The 18,659-nt window shown below is 39.9% G+C and overlaps 4 protein-coding genes across 7 annotated transcripts; 2 read left to right on the plus strand and 2 right to left on the minus strand.

Moving 5' to 3' along the window:
• The first annotated feature begins 636 nt into the window (after nucleotides 1-636).
• On the plus strand, nucleotides 637-3,130 carry LOC140989508 (uncharacterized). Of its 2 annotated transcripts, XM_073458716.1 has the most exons (5): nucleotides 637-1,690; nucleotides 1,774-1,971; nucleotides 2,055-2,146; nucleotides 2,323-2,430; nucleotides 2,491-3,130. In XM_073458716.1, the coding sequence occupies exons 1-5, from the start codon at nucleotides 908-910 to the stop codon at nucleotides 3,029-3,031; spliced, it is 1,722 nt and encodes a 573-aa protein (XP_073314817.1). In that variant the 5' UTR covers nucleotides 637-907; the 3' UTR covers nucleotides 3,032-3,130. The 2 variants fall into 2 exon arrangements, with proteins under 2 accessions (XP_073314817.1, XP_073314816.1); XM_073458715.1 differs by having other exon boundaries at nucleotides 2,323-3,130.
• A 101-nt stretch (nucleotides 3,131-3,231) lies between these two features.
• Nucleotides 3,232-5,785, minus strand: LOC140990696 (methyl-CpG-binding domain-containing protein 9-like). Its single transcript, XM_073460532.1, has 2 exons — nucleotides 4,220-5,785; nucleotides 3,232-3,929 (listed from the first exon to the last, which is right to left on the minus strand). Exons 1-2 carry the CDS (start codon nucleotides 4,664-4,666, stop codon nucleotides 3,852-3,854), a joined length of 525 nt encoding a protein of 174 aa, XP_073316633.1. The 5' UTR covers nucleotides 4,667-5,785; the 3' UTR covers nucleotides 3,232-3,851.
• Nucleotides 5,786-7,669: 1,884 nt separating this feature from the next.
• LOC140990695 (uncharacterized) lies at nucleotides 7,670-11,323 on the minus strand. Of its 2 annotated transcripts, none has more exons than XM_073460530.1 (8): nucleotides 10,802-11,323; nucleotides 10,485-10,671; nucleotides 10,282-10,418; nucleotides 10,142-10,214; nucleotides 9,576-10,061; nucleotides 8,778-9,494; nucleotides 8,285-8,637; nucleotides 7,670-8,206 (listed from the first exon to the last, which is right to left on the minus strand). In XM_073460530.1, exons 1-5 carry the CDS (start codon nucleotides 11,166-11,168, stop codon nucleotides 9,857-9,859), a joined length of 969 nt encoding a protein of 322 aa, XP_073316631.1. In that variant the 5' UTR covers nucleotides 11,169-11,323; the 3' UTR covers nucleotides 7,670-8,206; nucleotides 8,285-8,637; nucleotides 8,778-9,494; nucleotides 9,576-9,856. The 2 variants fall into 2 exon arrangements, with proteins under 2 accessions (XP_073316631.1, XP_073316632.1); XM_073460531.1 differs by having other exon boundaries at nucleotides 8,285-8,640.
• A 3,874-nt stretch (nucleotides 11,324-15,197) lies between these two features.
• On the plus strand, nucleotides 15,198-17,901 carry LOC140990379 (uncharacterized). 2 transcript variants are annotated; one of them, XM_073460057.1, is made up of 8 exons: nucleotides 15,198-16,104; nucleotides 16,183-16,224; nucleotides 16,304-16,414; nucleotides 16,492-16,605; nucleotides 16,686-16,904; nucleotides 16,979-17,094; nucleotides 17,177-17,437; nucleotides 17,515-17,901. In XM_073460057.1, the coding sequence occupies exons 1-8, from the start codon at nucleotides 15,504-15,506 to the stop codon at nucleotides 17,758-17,760; spliced, it is 1,710 nt and encodes a 569-aa protein (XP_073316158.1). In that variant the 5' UTR covers nucleotides 15,198-15,503; the 3' UTR covers nucleotides 17,761-17,901. The 2 variants fall into 2 exon arrangements, with proteins under 2 accessions (XP_073316158.1, XP_073316157.1); XM_073460056.1 differs by having other exon boundaries at nucleotides 15,198-16,224.
• Nucleotides 17,902-18,659: the final 758 nt, after the last annotated feature.

Below are 18,659 nucleotides of genomic sequence, written 5' to 3' on the forward strand. Positions count from 1 at the left end.
AATTGGTCTCCTATCTCTAATGGGCTTAGTGAATGGATTTTACAGAAATTATTGGGCTCACGACAAAGCTTTGATTACAAATTGAAGTATAAATAATTACACTGATTAAATAAAATTGAAAAAGTATAATTTTCACAAAATTGTATTAATTTATCTTCTTTTTTTAAAAAATTTATACTATATATTAAAATTAAACCCCTTAGGCATAATATTTTTATTCTCCATAATTTTATCTCTTCAACCTTCTATCTAATTTTTTAATCAATCGATCAAATAATACATACTATTTATTGCCTAACATAGTTATAAATATTTCTATATTTATATTATTTCTTTTGTTTCAAATTAAATTATTAAATGATTAAAAAATTTATATATAAATATATGTTCACACAGCGTTGAAACTAATTATTATGAAATGACAATATTATAGACGATGACTAATTTAGACCAAATGAATAGCGTTTTAAGCACAGAGGCTAAAGCGCTTCGGTTGCGCATAATAAAAGAAAATGAACTAAAAAGCGTTAAATTCAAAACTTTTTATATGACGTCACCCACAGTCGTAGTACATGACCGTTGGATTATCAGCAACGTTCCAAAATCAGAGTATTTTAAAAATGATCCATAGCTGCTACAGAAGATATTGACCGTTGAGTCCTCTCTCCATGCTAATTCCTGCCCAGATCTATTGGCACACTAGAAGTAGAAGTATTCAGAAAGGAAACCCAAAGGATTTTGAAATCCCGGGCATTTTCACTACTATCTTTGTTGGATTTACCGTCAAAATAATATATATATATTTTGATTCATTCTTGATTTTTTTTTCTTGAAATTGAAAGATAATTGCTGGGTTCGGATTAGAAAGGGGTACTTTGATTGCTTGTTTAACCCATTTTTTTTATTAATGGCGGCTTTGGCACCCGGGATTCTGTTGAAGCTGTTAAATGGGTTGAATACAGGGGTTAAGCCCACAAGTGAGCACAGGAGCTCCCTTCTGCAGGTCACGGATATTGTGCCTGCAGATTTGGATGAAAAAATTCTTCTGCCGAAACATGGTTTTTACATCAAGATATCCGATTCTTCACATTCCATTTACGCGAGCCTGCCTTTTGATCAAGATGATCTTGTTCTGAGCAACAAAGTGCAACTGGGGCAGTTCATTTATGTGGATAAGTTAGAACCTGGGTCGCCTGTTCCGGTGGTTAAAGGGATTAAACCGATTCCGGGAAGGCACCCTTTGGTGGGTACACCTGAGCCATTAATGGGGTTGAGGCAAAAGGGGGAGAAAGCAGGACAAAAAACCAATGGAAAAAGTTCATCATGTCAAAGGAGGGGTTCTTGGGGGAAAGGGCCTAATGGAAGTGAAGTTCTTGAATCGCCAAGAAGTTTGAAGCCAGTTCCATTGGATTTCGATCAATGCACACCCATGAAAGAGAGGCCTCATAGTGCAGTGAAATTTGCTGACAATTTTCAAATGTCACCTATGATAAGAGGGAAAACGATGAGGGATGGAAGTGCGGTAAGATCTTCTGTTGGGGGCGCTCTCTTGTCTAAAATGACAGAGGCGAAGGCTGAACTACCCATAATTCGGAAAAGTTTTGCCTTCAGTTCCGTGTCTAAGTTTCCTAGGAGCAAGAGCGTATGTGACCGAGACCAAATGATATCCATGAGCCCTTTAAACATATCTGTAAGTTCATTTTTGTCAGATTCAATTTGAGTCTTTAAAGCTTCCAGTTTGTGCTGTTAATGGGCAATTATTTTGTGTTTTAGGAAAAAAAGAGCTCAACGCCACCTCCAAGACTGAGGAATGCGATTCCAACTGCATTTCCCCCCATTGGTGGAAGTTCAGAGAATAACTCAAAATCAAAGATGATTTCAAATTCACCATTTAAGTCTAGTTATTCAAATTTCACAGATGACACCAGCCTTCATTTCAACTTACCAGGAAAGCTTAGCATCCTTGGAAAGGTAAATTATATTTCGTTGATATAATTGAGTTAAATGTATTAGTTGAGGTCTAATGGCTGACTTCTTATGGAAAATGCATATAGGAAGCAGTTCAACAGCGAGAAACAGCACAGAAGATTGCACTTCAAGCACTTAGAGATGCTTCAGCCACTGAAAATCTTGTTCGATCTCTCAAGTAAAGAAATTTCTTGTACCTGTGGCGGGGGGGATCCATTGCAGTCTTTACATAACTTATGTTCTAAAAAAATCTATTACTCATCTCCGCTGGTCTCCCCCGTGCTCTCTTTTTCCTTTTTGACTTGTTTTGTTAAGTACAGGCTCAGCTGATGCATTAATCCTTGTGGCTGGCAGGATGTTTTCAAATTTGACCAGATCAGCTAAACCCGATGCCCCGGAAAGCTGTTTTAACCAGTTTCTTGATTTCCACAACCAGATTGTTCAAGTCGTTGCCGAAATAGTGTCCATTCAAGCAGCAACTGCTGCTACTGAAATGGCAAAAAAATCTCGTGCAGAACCCAGGGAAGATGAAGAAGGGGACAGCACTGTTTTACATGAAATAGTGCCTAATTCAATGAACCAACGGAACTCAGAATCAAATGCATCGAAAAGAAGAGCTGACCTTTACAAATCCATAGCAGCTTTTCCCGAAAGAATCGAGCAAACGCCTATCTTGGGAAAGCATTTGAAATCATCCACAATCAACCAAAAAGTGAACTTGGATAGAAAGGGAGCCTTTACAGCCATGGAATCTGCAAACGAGTGCGACGAGAACAAAAAACCAGCTTTATCTTGTAGTTTATCCAACACTATCAAACTGGGGAGGCAGGTTGAAACTGAAGCAGGAAACTGGTTCATGGAGTTTTTAGAGGACGCATTGGAAAAGGGTATGAAAAAGTCGAAAGGAGGGGCGGAAATGCATGATAGGAAATTCCCACAATCACTTATATTGAAGGTGATAAATTGGCTAGAAATGGAGCAGAGTGATAGAAGTAAGAGGCCAGTGCATCCAAGAGCCGCACAGGTTGCAAGAAAGTTGAGGATCAAGATGAAGAACCCTTGATTTAAATAATTAAAGTGGTGATTCAATGGATTTGTTTTACAATTGTGTGGTTATTTTGTATTAATGTATTACTTATGTAGAGTTGCAAAATTTCTGAAATTCGTAACCACAATATCTTGTTTGAACCGAATCTCGATTTTTGATTAACTAGTCAAAACTACTCACATGGATGATAATTTGTGACATTAAACTTTCCCAGATAAACCCAATATTTGTAGTAGTTTTTTATTTATAGATTTATTCATTATTCCAAATGAAAAAACAACGTGCAACCTATCCAAGCCATTTTAATGCTGGAAGAATGTTTCAAGTTGACGAGTAACTAACATAATATTTACAACTATGAACTCTAACTGCCCTTCAGATTGCTTCATGTATAAACATCAGTCTCCTACGCCTGTGTATATGTAGTTTTTCGTTAACAAAATTCAAAGGGTAACTACGATGATGCATATACACCTATATGAATAAATAATACACAAGGGAGGTGAAAGCCACAGACTACAGCCTTCTCGGGCAGAAAGCTTCCTCCACATCACAACCAAAATTGTACATTGTGTGAGACTATCTCATCCATTAAAATCTTTCGTCCGTTTGCTAGATCGACTCCTTGTTCTTGGAACCTCAGTAGGTTCAGACTCAGAGGTCTTCTGCCGTGGCGGGCTGCTTGAGTCACCAAAATTCATTGTCTTTTGAGGTACATCCTCATCCAAGGAAGCTTTTGGTACAATTTCTCTAGCGCCATTTGGAAAAGGTTTCTCATACGAGATGGCCGAGTCCAGTGAGTAGATACACAAAGATAGGGCAGACTGTGGTCATTTTAGCCAGTTGACGGGGATGACCAATACCACCAATCGGTATGCAAGTACTCACTTTTAATTGCAAGAGCTTGAACCATCTGAAATGAACAAGGGATACAAATGAGAAATCTTGGAAAATAAAACAAACTATACGATTCCTGGGCAATATACGCAGAGCTAGCAGAAAGCGAGAACAACCCCTCACCAAAAAAAAAAAAATTTAACTGCAAGTTTCAATACTTCAAGTCAACTCCTAGATGTATTTCTAGGGTCTACCTTTGCTAGTCAAGGAGGCAAAAGATGGGGTATATATGGTAAAAAGTTCATCCACCAAATTTAATATTCTGAAAATCAGAAATCAGATCATGGAATAGAAAGCCGGGCATACCTCATAAATTGTTTTCGCAGCTTTAACAAATGCACGCAATGCACGTCTTTTCTCTTGATTTGTCCTCGAATTTCTTAAAGCATCTTCAGGTAGAGCATCATCAATATCAACCAAAATAGTCTTGAGAAACCGAAGAACTTCAGAAGCTCTGCCTGCTAATGGTCGTAACGAAGATTCATGAACTATATTGCTTTTTGATACCCCAAGTTCTGAGCTGTTGTTATCCTTCATGGTAGAAATTTGAACCCCTTCACTCATCAATATATATTTCATTCTTCTGACACCAGAGCCCTCTTCCAAAGCACTGGCTTCATTATTAGAATTTGGCTGCCAACTTCTCAAATCTGAGGGTATTTCTGCTAAACCGGCCTTATTTATTCTCGTGGAGGCCAAACTCAAGGCAGGATTGCTGAGATTAGTGCACTTGTTTGGTATAAAGTACACCATCACTACCGATAAGCCCGATTTCTGTCACAGAATCCTTGACCGAGTTTGGAGTGTTGAACCTGGCCATTATCTTCTCGAACTTGAACGGAAAATCTGGTTCCTGAGGGGATTCAACAAAACTAGATCCGCGATTTTGTTTCTCACTGGTTGACACTTGATGAATTCCAGCAGTAACATGCAATGTCTCCAGTAAAGCTACATTTTTCTGCCTTTTGCGCGTGGAGAAATCTTCCTCTGTTTAGTTTGCCTTAGTCACAGATGCCACTGAATTACAATTTACCACAGAATGTTTGCTTAGGTCATCGCTCGTTGGAAAACTCTGGTGGCAAGAGGGGCAATGGTCTTTCGTTATCCACACCGGTTCTAGACACACATCTATAAAGTCGGCCATTCTGACTTACTATGTGGATATCAACCTCTTTGTTCGCTTTACTCACTATCTTTTTCTATCTCTTCCCTCATAGTGCGCCACATAGTCGGAGGACCGGCGAGGAAGTCCATCACGCCAGGAAAGTAAGAAAATGCCCATATCTGCAAAAACCACGATACTCCTCCCAGTTTGAAAATAGGATCATGACGAGCACACTGATTCAAACCACGGTATACAGACCTTAGAAAGATGACCGCCAAGTTATACACTCGGCCAGTGCTGAGAGAACATGCTAATGGCAAATATTCAGAGGATGGCTTGCCAGACTAGGGGCAGAATATGTAATGACAGACCAACGCCCAAAGAAACATGGTGTGTTCAACAACGGAGGGAATACCGGTACGCAAAGACCACTCTTTAACCACAACCCGGTAGAAATGATAGCGGTAACGAGTGTGAACCAAGGTCGGGGCAGCAGGGTCATCAACGAAGTAGAGGGAGTCGGGTCCAACTACATGTATCCCCAGGAACAAGAATATGTCTTACAAAGTTATGGATAATGAACCAAATGGGAAGATGAAGACGTTGCAAGAAGAAGACCAAAACCTAATAATGCAATCGAATAAAACTGACTGTTTGGTTATTTTCATCTTAGAAATCATGACCAGTGGCCACAAACCCTGTTGGCGCCACTGTCGTACAAAATGAGGTTCCAAGCGATCTATCCATTCGAACCAATCTTCAGGAACCCGCGGTCAAGATTTAAACTGAGATGGCTTACTATGAGGCAATAGGGGTCTAAAAAGCAACAAGTCCCTAGAGTGCAGTAAAGGCAAGGTAAAGAGCAACTGATGGATTGATGGAGGAAACTGATTATCCGGGCAGAAAGGATGTCGCACAGGGCCAATGGTAGCAAGGGCTAGGGAAGTTGAGACTTTGGTCCTACAGTCCGAGCAACAGATAAGTAAGAACTAATGCAATACATGAAGAAGACAGACAACCATGGATGAGACAGTTCATACCCAGCCTTAGCAACATCAGACTTGTGAGAGGGTCCAGACTCGGATGTAAGTGGACTAGAGCCGGATACACCTACAAGAAATATGTTGGCATCTCAAACCCTTTGGTAAAGCAAATGAACTATAAGCCCAAGACATACCCGACACCGTAGACGTAAAGAGATGAATCACGGGAGTGGTCAACACTGAGGTGAGAATAGATGGAATGACTACTTTCGAGGATGGCGCCAGAATGGTGGAGGTGGTCAGAGACGAAGAAAGTGCGGTAGCTGGCAACCTGTAAACCAATAAAGCATAAACAAAGCAATTTCCCACACTTTCTTAGGGCAAACACACCTCATACCTATCTTTTTCAGTACCAGTAGGGATGACAACAAGGACAGAGCCGAAGTCGATAAATTGATTGGGGTTAAAAACCACTGCGCACATGCAAAGAACGATCAGATTGCCAATTGCTACAGATGTAAACATGGTCTCTTTGCCCCATCCACAAGGCAAATGCTAGCGAATGGCCAGACGATACTAAGCCCACAACTCCCCACAAAATCATCATACAAAACAAAGAAGAAAATTCCAATTCAAACAAGACAACCAACAACTTCGGAGCCAAGAAACACCGGATAAAACTCAAGAAAAAGAAGGGAGAAATACCAATGGCAGTAGAGGGTGAGGTCGGTTGTGCCAAGAGCTCCACGGAGGCCGGTGAGACCCCTGGTGGGATCGATACCAGATATTGATGACAAATAAACTGTGTAAACATAAATGCACGTGAAAAGATACCAGACCATACCAGGGTGTCGGACTACCACTGGAATCAGATCAAGGAATCGAGACCTCTACCAGACAGCGAACGACTCAGCCATGGTTGTTTATCTTCTTCATGTATTGTATTAGTTCTTACTTATTTGTTGCTCGGACTGCAGGACCAAAGCCTCGACTTCCCTGGCCCTTACTACCATTAGCCCTGTGCGACATCCTTCCTACCCGGATAATCAGTTTTCTCCATCAGTCCATCAATTGATATTTCCCTTGTCTTTACTGCACTCTCGGGACTTGTTGCTTTCTAGACCCTTATTGACTCATAGTGAGCCCTCTCAGTTTAAATCTTGGCCGCAGGTTCCCGAAGATTAGGTCGAATGGATAGATCGCTTGGAACCTCATTTTGGCGCCAACATGGCTTGTGACCACTGGCCATGATTTCTAAGATGAAAATAACCAAACAGTCAGTTTTATTCGATTGCATTCTTAGGTTTTGGTCCCCTTTCTTGCAACATCTTCATCTTCTCATTCGGTCCATTATCCATAACTTCGTACGACATATCCTTGTTCCTGGGATTACCTGTAGTTGGGCCCGACTCCCCCTACTTCGTTGATGACCCTGCTGCCCCGACCTTGGCTCACACTCGTTACTGTTATCCTTCCTACTGGGCTGTGGTTAAAGAGTGGTCTTCACGTACAGGTATTCCCTCCGTTGTTGAACACATCATGTTTCTCTGGGTGTTGGTATGTCATTGCATATTCTGCCCCTCGTCTGGCAAACCATCCTCTGAATATTTGCCGCTAACACGTTCTCTCAGCACTGACCTAGTGTATAACTTGACAGTCATGTTTCTAGGGTCTGTATATCGTGGTTTGAATCAGTGTGTTCGTCATGACCCTATTTCCAAACTGGGGGGAGTATTGTGGTTTTTGCAAATATGGGTCTTTTCTTACTTTCCTGGCGTGATGGACTTCTTCGCTGGTCCTCCGACTATGTTGCGCACTACTTCGTTGATGGGAAGCCGTCTTATTCTTTTAGCCCCTGATTTGATGGACTATTTACAGCGGCTAAAACTTGAATCACTCCACCTACCTGCACGACCCAGCGTTTCTTGCCTGACACAACCTTTCTGGGTTGGTGTTTTTCCCGATTTTCACGGTCGCTCCCCTGATGAGATTGCTGCTATACTCTTGACCCAGTACATCCATCCCACGTTTTTGGTAGTGGATTGTTCTTCTACTCGCCGCCATACAATGACAAATCAAGCTGGTCGCTTGGTGACACGATGTCTGAACTCTGTTTGAGTTTCAAACTCCCTTGGGTATCTACTTTTGTGAGTTTGGCAGCAACATGAGCGTCCGCATCTGAAATCAAGCCTCGCTTCCGAGCACCTTCAGGAAACACCAAAACGATGCTAAAATAACAGATATTGATGACATAAATGCATGTGAAAAGATACAAGACCATACCAGGGTGTCGGATTACCGATGGAATCAGGTCAAGGTATCGACACCTCCACCAGACAGCGAAAAACTCAGCCATGGTTGTCTGTCTTCTTCATGTATTGCATTAGTTCTTACTTATCTATTGCTCGGACTGCAAGACCAAAGCCTCGACTTCCCTGGCCCTTGCTACCATTGGCCCTGTGCGACATCTTTCATACCCGGATAATCAGTAGTCTCCATAAGTCGATCAGTTGCTCTTTCCCTTGCCTTTACTACACTCTGGGGACGTGATGTTTCAAAAAGCCCCAAACGACACCAAGGCTTAGGTGTTGAATGAACCGGAGAACTGAGGCCAACCCATGGCCAATCCATGTTACCTGCTAAGAAAAAACGTGTCAACGTACACGAAAAGAATAAATTAGCAAAAGAAGGTACATGAGAACAGAAAAGTCCAAAAGAGGAAATGCGGCAGTGAAGTGTCTACAAAACAAGTTCCCTGAACATAACAACCGCTTACAATTATTGCATGCTAATAATTCACAGAAATAAGGCACGGAGCTGCTCCCACTTGGCCAGACACTCTGATTCGGTGTTCTCAGCCTCCTGAAGTTTGCTAGTCCAGATGTGGTAATCATCCTTAAGGCCAAGAAATTGCTGGACAATAGCATGTGAATTTTTCCTGGTTTCCAAGAGGGTAGCCTCCAAAGTTTCTGCATCATCCAACAAAGTAACCATCCTGGCTCAACGCCTGTGAATCTCCTCCTCCAGTCGCTTGACTTCAGCCTCCTCCACATCATAACTAGCTGTTATTGCGACAATCTGCTCACGAATAACCTTGTCATGCTTGTCTAGATCTTCTTTCGTTTCGCGCTTACTCTGGAAAAATGTGCGGTGGGATATCATATTTGCACTGGTGGCAAAGGCGGCATCTAACCGAGAGAATATAGTCGGAAGGTCATCAAGTATATCAAAGCCTGAGGTAGCAAATTCTGGTGAACGTCTTGAGAATAGAGACAGATGAAAGCATGGCTAATCGTTGGGACTCCCCAAGCTGATGCAAGCCAAGGCCGAGGAAGTTTCGAACTGCCATCTTGGCATGAGCAAGCGCCTCCATAGACGGTGTGCACCTCTCAAGATTGGAGGTAACGGAGGAGATGTTATCGGAGAAACTCAAATCAACCTGGCTCTCAGGTTCGCCAATAAGCCTGAGTCGAGCCCTCCGAGATCTCAGATCCTGTCGAATAAACAAAGTCAAAGTTGGGTGTGACAAGTACGTAGAGATATCCAAGACAAAGAGACAGGTGAAGAGGATTACCATAGAGGGAGTAGCGGCAGCAGGTAGAGAATTAGGCAGATTCGGGGTGGACCAGGTAGTGGATGGAAACACTCGCAAGGCAAACACATCATCATCAGCTAAAAAATCACTTGATCGTTTCTCAAAAATACTAGGATCATCATCATGTTTGACACCAGAGATTCCATCTTGAGGGGCTTTGAATAAAACTGACTGTTTGGTTATTTTCATCTTAGAAATTATGACCAGTGGCCACAAGCCCTGTTGGCGCCACTGTCGCCCAAAAGGAGGTTCCAAGCGATCTATCCATTCGACCCAATCTTCGGGAACCCGCGGCCAAGATTTAAACTGAGATGGCTCACTATGAGGCAATAGGGGTCTAGAAAGCAACAAGTCCCTAGAGTGCAGTAAAGGCAAGGTAAAGAGCAACCGATGGACTGATGGAGGAAACTGATTATCCGGGCAGGAAGGATGTCGCACAGGGCCAGGGAAGTTGAGGCTTTGGTCCTGCAGTCCGAGCAACAGATAAGTAAGAACTAATGCAATACATGAAGAAGACAGACAACCATGGATGAGACAGTTCATACCCAGCCTTAGCAACAACATCAGACTTGTGAGAGGCTCCAGACTCGGATGTAAGTGGACTAGAGCCGGATACACCTACAAGAAATATGTTGGCATCTCAAACCCTTTGGTAAAGCAAATGAACTATAAGCCCAAGACATACCCGACACCGTAGACGTAAAAGGATGAATCACGGAAGTGGCCAACACTGAGGTGAGAATAGATGGAACGACTACTTTCGAGGATGGAGCCAGCATGGTGGAGGTGGTCAGAGACGAAGAAAGTGCGGTAGCTGGCAACCTGTAAACCAATAAAGCATAAACAAAGCAATTCCCCACACTTCCTTAGGGAAAATACACCACATACCTATCTTCTTCGGTATCAGTAGGGATGACAACAGGGACAGAGCCGGAGTCGACAGATTGATTGGGGTTAAAAACCATTGCACGCATGCAAGAACGATCAGATTGCCAATTGCTACAGATGTAAACAATGGTCCCTTTGCGGCTTTGCCCCATCCACAAGGCAAATGCTAGTGAATGGCCAGACGATACTAAGCCACAACTCCCCCCACAAAATCATCATACAAAGCAAGGAAGAAAATTCCAATTCAAACAAGACAAACAACAACTTGGGAGCCAAGAAACACCGAATAAAACTCAAGAAAAACAAGGGAGAAATACCAATGGCAGTAGAGGGTGAAGTCGGTTGCGCCAAGAGCTCCACGCAGGCCGGTGCGACCCCTGGTGGGATCAACGAGGGAGCAGATTGCGTGGAAGGAACAGACGCAGCTGGGGGAGCGTCTAAAATCGCCATGGCCGTCGTTGGGTGGTGATTCGAGCTAAGAAGAGCGGTCGACCTTGCAAAAAGGGGCTGACTAAAACTCGAAGACGCGCCCGTCGAAGACCCAGAGGCAACTGAAAAGGAGTTGGGACCGATAGCAGAGCCGGGGAACGACACGGGCAACGGGGCAACAACGGTGGCTTGGGCAAAGGCGGTGCCCGCGACGCTGGATTCAGGAAGTTGCGCCGATGTAGAGTCTTGGGCCATACCACGACTTCGGGCGACGACGGAGCCGGTAACAGAGAACGATCGGAAGGAGTTTGAGGGCGCCAGAATTGAAGTGCTGGAAATGCGAAAGGCGACGGTCCTCCACACTAGCAGCGAAGAGCAATCGGACGAAGGGGCGGAGAGGAAGTTGAAGAAAGCGGCTACAGAGTTTGAATCTGAAGAGTGAATAAAAGAAGCCCAAGAGATAGTGGTTTAAAGCCCAATACAGATTGGGCTTGGGTGCCTAGCCCACTGCTGCAAGTCCAATTCACAAAAAAATGATTGTGGGTCGCTGCAAATAAATGAGTCGAACTGGGCTCACATACAAGCATTTGGGCCCAATGGGCCAATGCTTGAGGGGCAATTGTTTGGGCCAAAATAGTTAATTATAGAATACCAATTTAATTACAAGGCCAATTAAATTATATAGGCCCATCAAAGGTAGCAGATCAATTCCTATCGATTCAAAATGATCACAAGGTGCTGAAAAAAGAGAAAATCGTGGGAGGAGAGAGAGAGTTCGTGGAATGAAAAGCGGAAGAACATGGATCATGGGGTTGTGGAGAAGAACCGCACAGTTGCTAGGAATAAATGGGGCATCGGCTACAGAGGAAAAAAAAAAGACATCGCAAAAACTCCAGGCAAATCCCTACAGAATTCTCATAGATTTGGTCAAGTTTTTTCATGCTTCCACTTATATTTTAGCATCTTTGTACATATTCTAGTTTTGTCATATTTTTCATGTTTTTGTAATTTCCTACTGATTTGTTGATACATATCATGTTGGGAGTTTATTTCATCAAGTTCTATTGTCTTTTCTTTCGTTTTGGTGTTGTATTTGTTTAGCAGACTATAACTAACATACAAATTTAGTGTCCATAATCGTTGTGATTCCTAGAAGTTAGATTTTCATTGTTTTTACACAAATCGGTGCATATTTACACCTGACACGCCCGCAAATCAAATATTGTGCAAACACTGTGGAAGCCAGATTTTGAACTAAGCATGGACCAAACCTTTTTTCCAACATGTCCATGGCCTTTGTAGCCAGAAAACCAGAAGATGTTGCCTTTCTTTTAAGGCCGGAAATCAACTGACTTGATTCCCCTTTGCACAAGATGTGTTTTTCAGTGTACTCCGAGTCTTTCAGTTTGTTACTTTTCAAAAGTAAAACTGACTCTTTCAGTTCTTTTTCACACGTATTATTTTCATTCAGCCATCCAATTAATCTGTCAATTTCCCTATCTAATTCGTACAACATCCAATTATCAGCACATACCTTATGCAAGATGCATGGATAACTTTACATTCCTCACTCTTAAAGTTTTTTATACAAGGATTCTCATTCATGAATAAATTTTGAAACACACGAAACATAAGTAGGAATGCAGTCCGTATCCAAAGCATTAAGAAAAACAAAGAAAAGGGCGTCTCTTTAATCCTCCAAACAGGATTTCTAAAGCATCACCACAAGCAATCTTCATGTGTTGAAAAAAAAATAGCACTAATCACCCAAAATCTAAATTAATTCAACACAAAAAATAAAGAATACATTCGGAAATAGAAAAGGTCAAAACTTATGAATCAATTTCAAATAAGAACAAAGATTATATAAATAAATAGACAGATGAAAAAATTAAAAGAAACAAATTAACACCTCCCGCCGCTCAATTGGTCAGCCGGGTAAACCCCCTCCGCCTCCCGTGGTGGTGAAGCATTTATATCGAATCCAGCTCCAGTTCCTCCGCTGCTGCTGGCTCCTTCATTCTGATGCAAACAGCGGAAGCACTTCCACTCCCGCTGCTCCTCTTTTGTTGTCCCACTTCTTCCAGCCACGACCTCTCTGCCGCAGACAAAACGTATCGATGTGGTACCTTCTCTCTCACGAGATGATACTATGGGCGTTTCGTTTAAATCTATGAGAAACGCCATGGTTTTAGAAACACCCACATTTGAGTTCAAGTCTCCAAAACCATTCCGATTCTCCATTTTTCAAATAAAGAATCCCTCAAAATATTTAAAAACAAAAATTGAAAGACAACCCTTTTGAAATCAGGGAGCTTAGTATTCGGTAACAGATTATTAAAGAACAGCAATGGCGAAATGTTTGGTGAAAAAGATGAGATTTTTAATTGTGCAGAACAATTAAGAAACGAGAGAGGTGTGCATGACAGAGTAAAGAACAAATCTTGATTGTCAGTTTGGTAAGAAGAGAGGAAAGGCGAGAAACAAGAACGATAATGGAGCGTGGGGAGAGGGGTACTTGGAAACAGGTGAAAAGGTTACCCTGAGGTGCTGAAATGGCATAGTTGACCTTTCCAGTCTAGGAGAAAATGGTCTTTTCCTTGGGGTTCCATGGCGGGTTCATCCGTGCTTCGAACGAGAATAAAAGCTAGCAATTAAAGCCCATAATTTGGGGGTGACGGGATTGTCCTTGTATTCTAGGTGTGATTTGGGGTTCGAAATTTGATGGATAAAAGCTAGCAATTAAAGCCCATAATTTAATTGACTTGTGTCATGAAAACAAATTGGAAGAATTTAAATTTTTAATCAGTGAATTAGTAAGAGTTTCGTCCACGAATTTTATCTCCGATCTCACACACATTCCGATCTATGGTTTTTCGGGTTCGAGAAATTTACGTCCTGCTTTATTAATATTTTTGAAAAAAAAAAAAGGACAGAGATGGAGATTTGATCCCCACAGTTTCGAGTTCGAAGAAGCAAGACGAGGAATCAAATTTTATTATTATTATTATTATTATTATTATTATTAGAAATAATGTTATTATTATCAATATTTTTTTCGAGGGAAGTTCGAGGATGAGGATAATATCTACATATTCGTCCCAAACTATTTTGAAGATTTTCAAAAATAAGAATCTCCGTCACTATATCGAGTTTTTCCTGCAGTACCCAAATCCATGAGAAAAATTATCATCCCTAAAAAAATTTCCCTTTCTAGAATTTTATCAAAGGGTAATTAAACTAATGGCTCGATAAATTTCAATTGGCTTTTGGGATTAATTAAATATCTATCACGTGTTCATTATTAATTGTCAAGGTAATTTTAAACATCTTTCTAATTTATTGAAAATTTACATTTTGTCAATTTCACCCGAGAAATATTTTCTGCTGGTCAACAATGGTTAAAATATTCTATGAATTATCACTAATTTCCTACTGGTCAACGATGGTTAACTTGAAAAGTGGTATCCTCCATATAAAGCCCATGAGCTTCTAATGGATCTGAAGGAGACGCCTATTTTGTCATATCGTGAGGCCAAAAACTTTAATGGGTCAAAAAACTATTTGCTTTTCGGCCCACTTGATTGGGGGTTCTGCCAGGAGGTTGCGGCCCGGAGTAGCAACAAACGGAGTTGAAAGATAGGGAAATGGAATAATAAAAATAAACAAATAAACAAATTATTATTGACGATAAAGTATATAATAAATAAACATGATTATTATAATATTAAAATGATTATGTAAGTAGTAATAATAGTAGATAAATAATCTTCAAAGTTAAAGCCTTCGAAACTAAAATGAGCTTATGTTCAATTTAATAAGAAAATTTTGATAATAATATACTTTGTAATAGACATAAATTCTATATTTCATACACAATTTTTATTATATTTTTGGTTCTTTATAATTTGGCAAAAACTTGTGTGAGACGGTCTCACGGGTCATATTTTGTGAAACAGATATCTTATTTGGGTCATCCATGAAAAATTATTACTTTTTATACTTAGAGTATTACTTTTTATTGTGAATATCGGTAGGTTGACCCGTCTCACAGATAAAAATTCGTGAGATCGTTTCACAAGAAAACTACTCTTATAATTTTTATATAGAACGAGACGTTAATTAGAAAAATAAATGTCAATATTCCTACTATCCCTTCTGCCGAATATTTGAATCGACAGCTGAGCAAATTGCTTTATTTATATCGTATTTTTTGTACACGTCTTCTTGGCCTTTTGCTTGCAGACAGGATCTAACATTGTTCCATAAGTCAATTATTTATTCCAGGGATGTATTAGACTCATTCAAGGAAACAAAAATCCAAGAACTCAGTGTAACAAAAACCATTTTTATAAATATGAAAATTGTTTCACTGGTTAACTTCTAGTCCAATCTTAAATTTCAGCACTGTTCTCAAAATAATATTTGCCTATAGCAGGCATCTTCTCGTTTCAAATGAACTGATCTTGGTTGCATTTCGCCATCCTGACTAGCGAATCTTTTAACATCCGTTGGTTCGATGAAATATTTCGTGTTGCGAAAGATGAATGTCCTAATTCTTTCCATGAATCCTTTGTAGCCTTCGGTAAGATGAATAATTTTATAAATTTGGCCTTGTCCATCATTATTTACTCTGCATTTTTACAAGTTTTGGCAAATGAATGTGTATTGAACATGGAAATGCCCTCATATGGGAATGGTTCAAACATCATTGGAGGGAACTGGGATGGATTTTTAACCAGTGAAAGCTGTGGATCGCAGTTTAAACGATACTTATACGGATTATCAAACCATGCTAACAAAACAGAAAAGATATTCTTGAACATCACAAGGCAAAAAGATTGCTTAAACAACGTTTCATCCTGTGGTTTCAATAAGCTAACGAGTGGAGCTGGAGGTTGTTCTGATTACACAGTGACGGATGTTGTTACAAACTTTGGAAGTGCTTTGGAAAGTTTAGATCAAGGTTGCGAGAATATAGATTTAGATGGTGATTATGATAAAGAGTGCGGTACTTGTTTTGGAACCTGGGAACGGATCGTTGTTTCAGATAACAGGAGCAATGTCTCAACAAAGGAAGAAACTGATATCTGCAAGTTTTCGTTGCTGATTTCTTTGACAAGCCGAAAAATTCAGGATTCGGGATGGATTCAATCGATATATTCGTGCCTTGGAAATGGAGTTCATATAGGTAACTTGCCAAAAAAAGGTATTAGTTTTCTTGATCTAAAAAATGATACTTTTTTCCCTTTGTTCAAATCTTCTGCAGATGATCAGGAAAGAAATGTAAAGAAGGTTATGTTCGTTAAAGGTATGGTGAAATCAAGAACCTGTATTATGTGTATCTTTATTTTTTGAAAAAGCTTATTAATTTGTTGAAAGGTTTGCAGGTCTCGAAGTTTTGATTGGTGGTGTGATAGGGATTACAGTAGTGGTAGCTGTTGCATTGGTAGTTTTGCTTAGAAAACCAAGTAAAATAAAACCACCAAAAATAACTGAAGGTATGCGTTTTTTAAGATTGGTTGGTGATACTTGTTAGTCTACTGTCAAGATAACATTGCCTTTTTTAACTCGACAGCAAGTGTAGCATCAGTTTCTGAAGAATCCAGCAGTATTGAGATATCTCTAAGAGAAGTTTACTTGTCTACAAACAATCTTAGTGAATTAAACCTCATTGGCCAAGGAATAGCAGGTTAGAATCTGACATATAGCATGAAAAACAGTTAAGACAGCAGTCAAATTTCTGATGTTGTAATGATACTTTTTTAACAGGAAAAGTATACAAGGGTATCTTATCAGATGGCCGGCATATCGCGGTTAAACACATTACAAACGACGCTCACATGGAGACGTTTATCAGAGAAGTTACAAGCTTATCACATGTCAAACACCCGAATCTCGTCAAGTTATTGGGCCATTGCGATGGAGAAGACGAGAGCTTTCTTGTTTACGAACTCTGCGACAATGGCAACCTCTCTGGATGGCTATTCGGTAATGTTATTCCCTTGATTGTGGATTGAATATTTAGGTGAACAAGGATTCATTATGAATTTTTTACGTTATAGGTAAAGATAAAATTCTAACTTGGATCCAAAGACTGGAAATTGCTATTGACTGTGGCAAAGGGCTGAGATTTCTGCACACTTTTCATGAAGGCTGCATTGTTCATCGTGATATTAAGGTAAATTTTTGTCCAATTATACCTCTTTTAAATGCATGTTTTCCTCCAATAGTTCAAAGAATTTTAACATTGTATGTTGCAGCCCACAAATATACTTCTTGGCTCAAATTTTCAAGCAAAACTATCCGATTTTGGATTATCAAAAGTTATCTCCATGGGGCAATCCTATGTAAGCTCTGAAGTTCGAGGGACACTTGGTTATGTCGACCCCGAGTACCAGAAAAATCACCACGTCCATCCATCAACAGATGTTTACAGTTTTGGGATTGTTCTTCTGCAACTTTTGTCGGGACAACGAGTCATTAATCTTGATGTTACAAGACCAATGCCTCTGAGTAAAATGGTGAGGAATTTCCATTATTTTTGCTTTCTTATTTAGGATTATCCTCAAAATAAACCCAATATTTTTATTTCATGCAGGCTAAAAATCTGATGAAAGGAGGGGATATAACAGAGTTCGCTGATCCAAAACTGAATGGAGAATACTCTGTCGAGGGGTTTCAGCTATTGTTCAAGCTGGCCTTATCTTGTACTGGGCTTAAGCAGCAACGCCCATCGATGGAACGTGTTGTTGCAGTTCTTGAGAAAGCTCGCCGTGTTTCAGAAAGTAACACATCATTCCAATATAAGCAAAAATTGGAATCAAGTACATCAATGAAACTGTAACATATACATATCTGCAGAAATCTTTATATTACAATATTTTTATATAGCAGCTTTACGACAAGTTCTTGTAGAAAACGATCGAGCTTGACTCATATTATTCAACGGAGAGAAAACAGATGAACAATGAACAAAAACATAATCCTCCAATTTATTTCAATTTTTCTTTATAAAAAGGTCTAAAAAAAGTGCTGCATTATGATCAATTCATGCATTTACAACCATGCCGGATTGACTAGAGGGATGACGACCGCCTTCACTTCTATATTTCCCTTTTCCCGTCCAGTTCCACTCATCTTATAGCCACCAAAGGGAATAGTAGCATCAAACGTGTCGAAACAATTAATTTTCGCCGTTGTTAATAGTTTGTTTATCATGATCAAAGGACAACAAATCTCTCTAGCAATCTCAGTAGTCGTGATCAAAGGACAACAAACCTTTACATATTGCTTTTCACCTTTAATTTATTATTATTTCAATGTATGCTCTCAAAAATATTTTTTCTTTTCACTAGTTTTTTATGTTGTCATTAATTATAAATTTACTTGGTGTATGAGATTCTCGTGTTTTCAATATGTTAATTTTTTTATGGACATACTTATTGATTGTGTCTTGAAAACAATGCAGAAAAGCAATATTTAGTGAAATGTAGTTCGAATCCTGGTTTCACCAATTTGACAATCACCGATTTAAGAAGAATTTTATTATATATTTTTATATTATTTTTTAATAATTTTTATTTTTATCCTAAAAATTAAAATAATATAATTCTTATTTCTTCTTATTATTATTATTTTAATTTGAACAAAATTTTTGTCCGCAAGAAAAATTTTTCTGTCTACACCTATGCACATAGCACAGCACACTTGAGAAACAAAAAGGTATAGTTAGACATCGCTTGA

Source organism: Primulina huaijiensis, chromosome 12 (genome assembly GCF_012295235.1).
Source record: "Primulina huaijiensis isolate GDHJ02 chromosome 12, ASM1229523v2, whole genome shotgun sequence".
NCBI classification, from domain to species: domain Eukaryota; kingdom Viridiplantae; phylum Streptophyta; class Magnoliopsida; order Lamiales; family Gesneriaceae; genus Primulina; species Primulina huaijiensis.

Excerpts from the sequence above, each read along its gene's own strand:
- LOC140989508 (XM_073458715.1), top strand. The coding sequence starts at position 908 with ATGGCGGCTTTGGCACCCGGGATTCTGTTGAAGCTGTTAAATGGGTTG. Across the intron at positions 1,691-1,773 it reads TGAGCCCTTTAAACATATCT|GAAAAAAAGAGCTCAACGCC; the intron begins GTAAGTTCATTT and ends TTTGTGTTTTAG. Across the intron at positions 1,972-2,054 it reads AGCTTAGCATCCTTGGAAAG|GAAGCAGTTCAACAGCGAGA; the intron begins GTAAATTATATT and ends AAATGCATATAG.
- LOC140990695 (XM_073460530.1), bottom strand. The coding sequence starts at position 11,168 with ATGGCCCAAGACTCTACATCGGCGCAACTTCCTGAATCCAGCGTCGCG. Across the intron at positions 10,672-10,801 it reads TTCACCCTCTACTGCCATTG|TATCGTCTGGCCATTCACTA; the intron begins GTATTTCTCCCT and ends GTTGTGGCTTAG. Across the intron at positions 10,062-10,141 it reads GATGTTGTTGCTAAGGCTGG|GACCAAAGCCTCAACTTCCC; the intron begins GTATGAACTGTC and ends CTCGGACTGCAG.
- LOC140990379 (XM_073460056.1), top strand. The coding sequence starts at position 15,504 with ATGAATAATTTTATAAATTTGGCCTTGTCCATCATTATTTACTCTGCA. Across the intron at positions 16,606-16,685 it reads CATTGGCCAAGGAATAGCAG|GAAAAGTATACAAGGGTATC; the intron begins GTTAGAATCTGA and ends CTTTTTTAACAG. Across the intron at positions 17,095-17,176 it reads TTGTTCATCGTGATATTAAG|CCCACAAATATACTTCTTGG; the intron begins GTAAATTTTTGT and ends TGTATGTTGCAG.
- LOC140990696 (XM_073460532.1), bottom strand. The coding sequence starts at position 4,666 with ATGGTGTACTTTATACCAAACAAGTGCACTAATCTCAGCAATCCTGCC. Across the intron at positions 3,930-4,219 it reads CTGCGAAAACAATTTATGAG|ATGGTTCAAGCTCTTGCAAT; the intron begins GTATGCCCGGCT and ends TGTTCATTTCAG.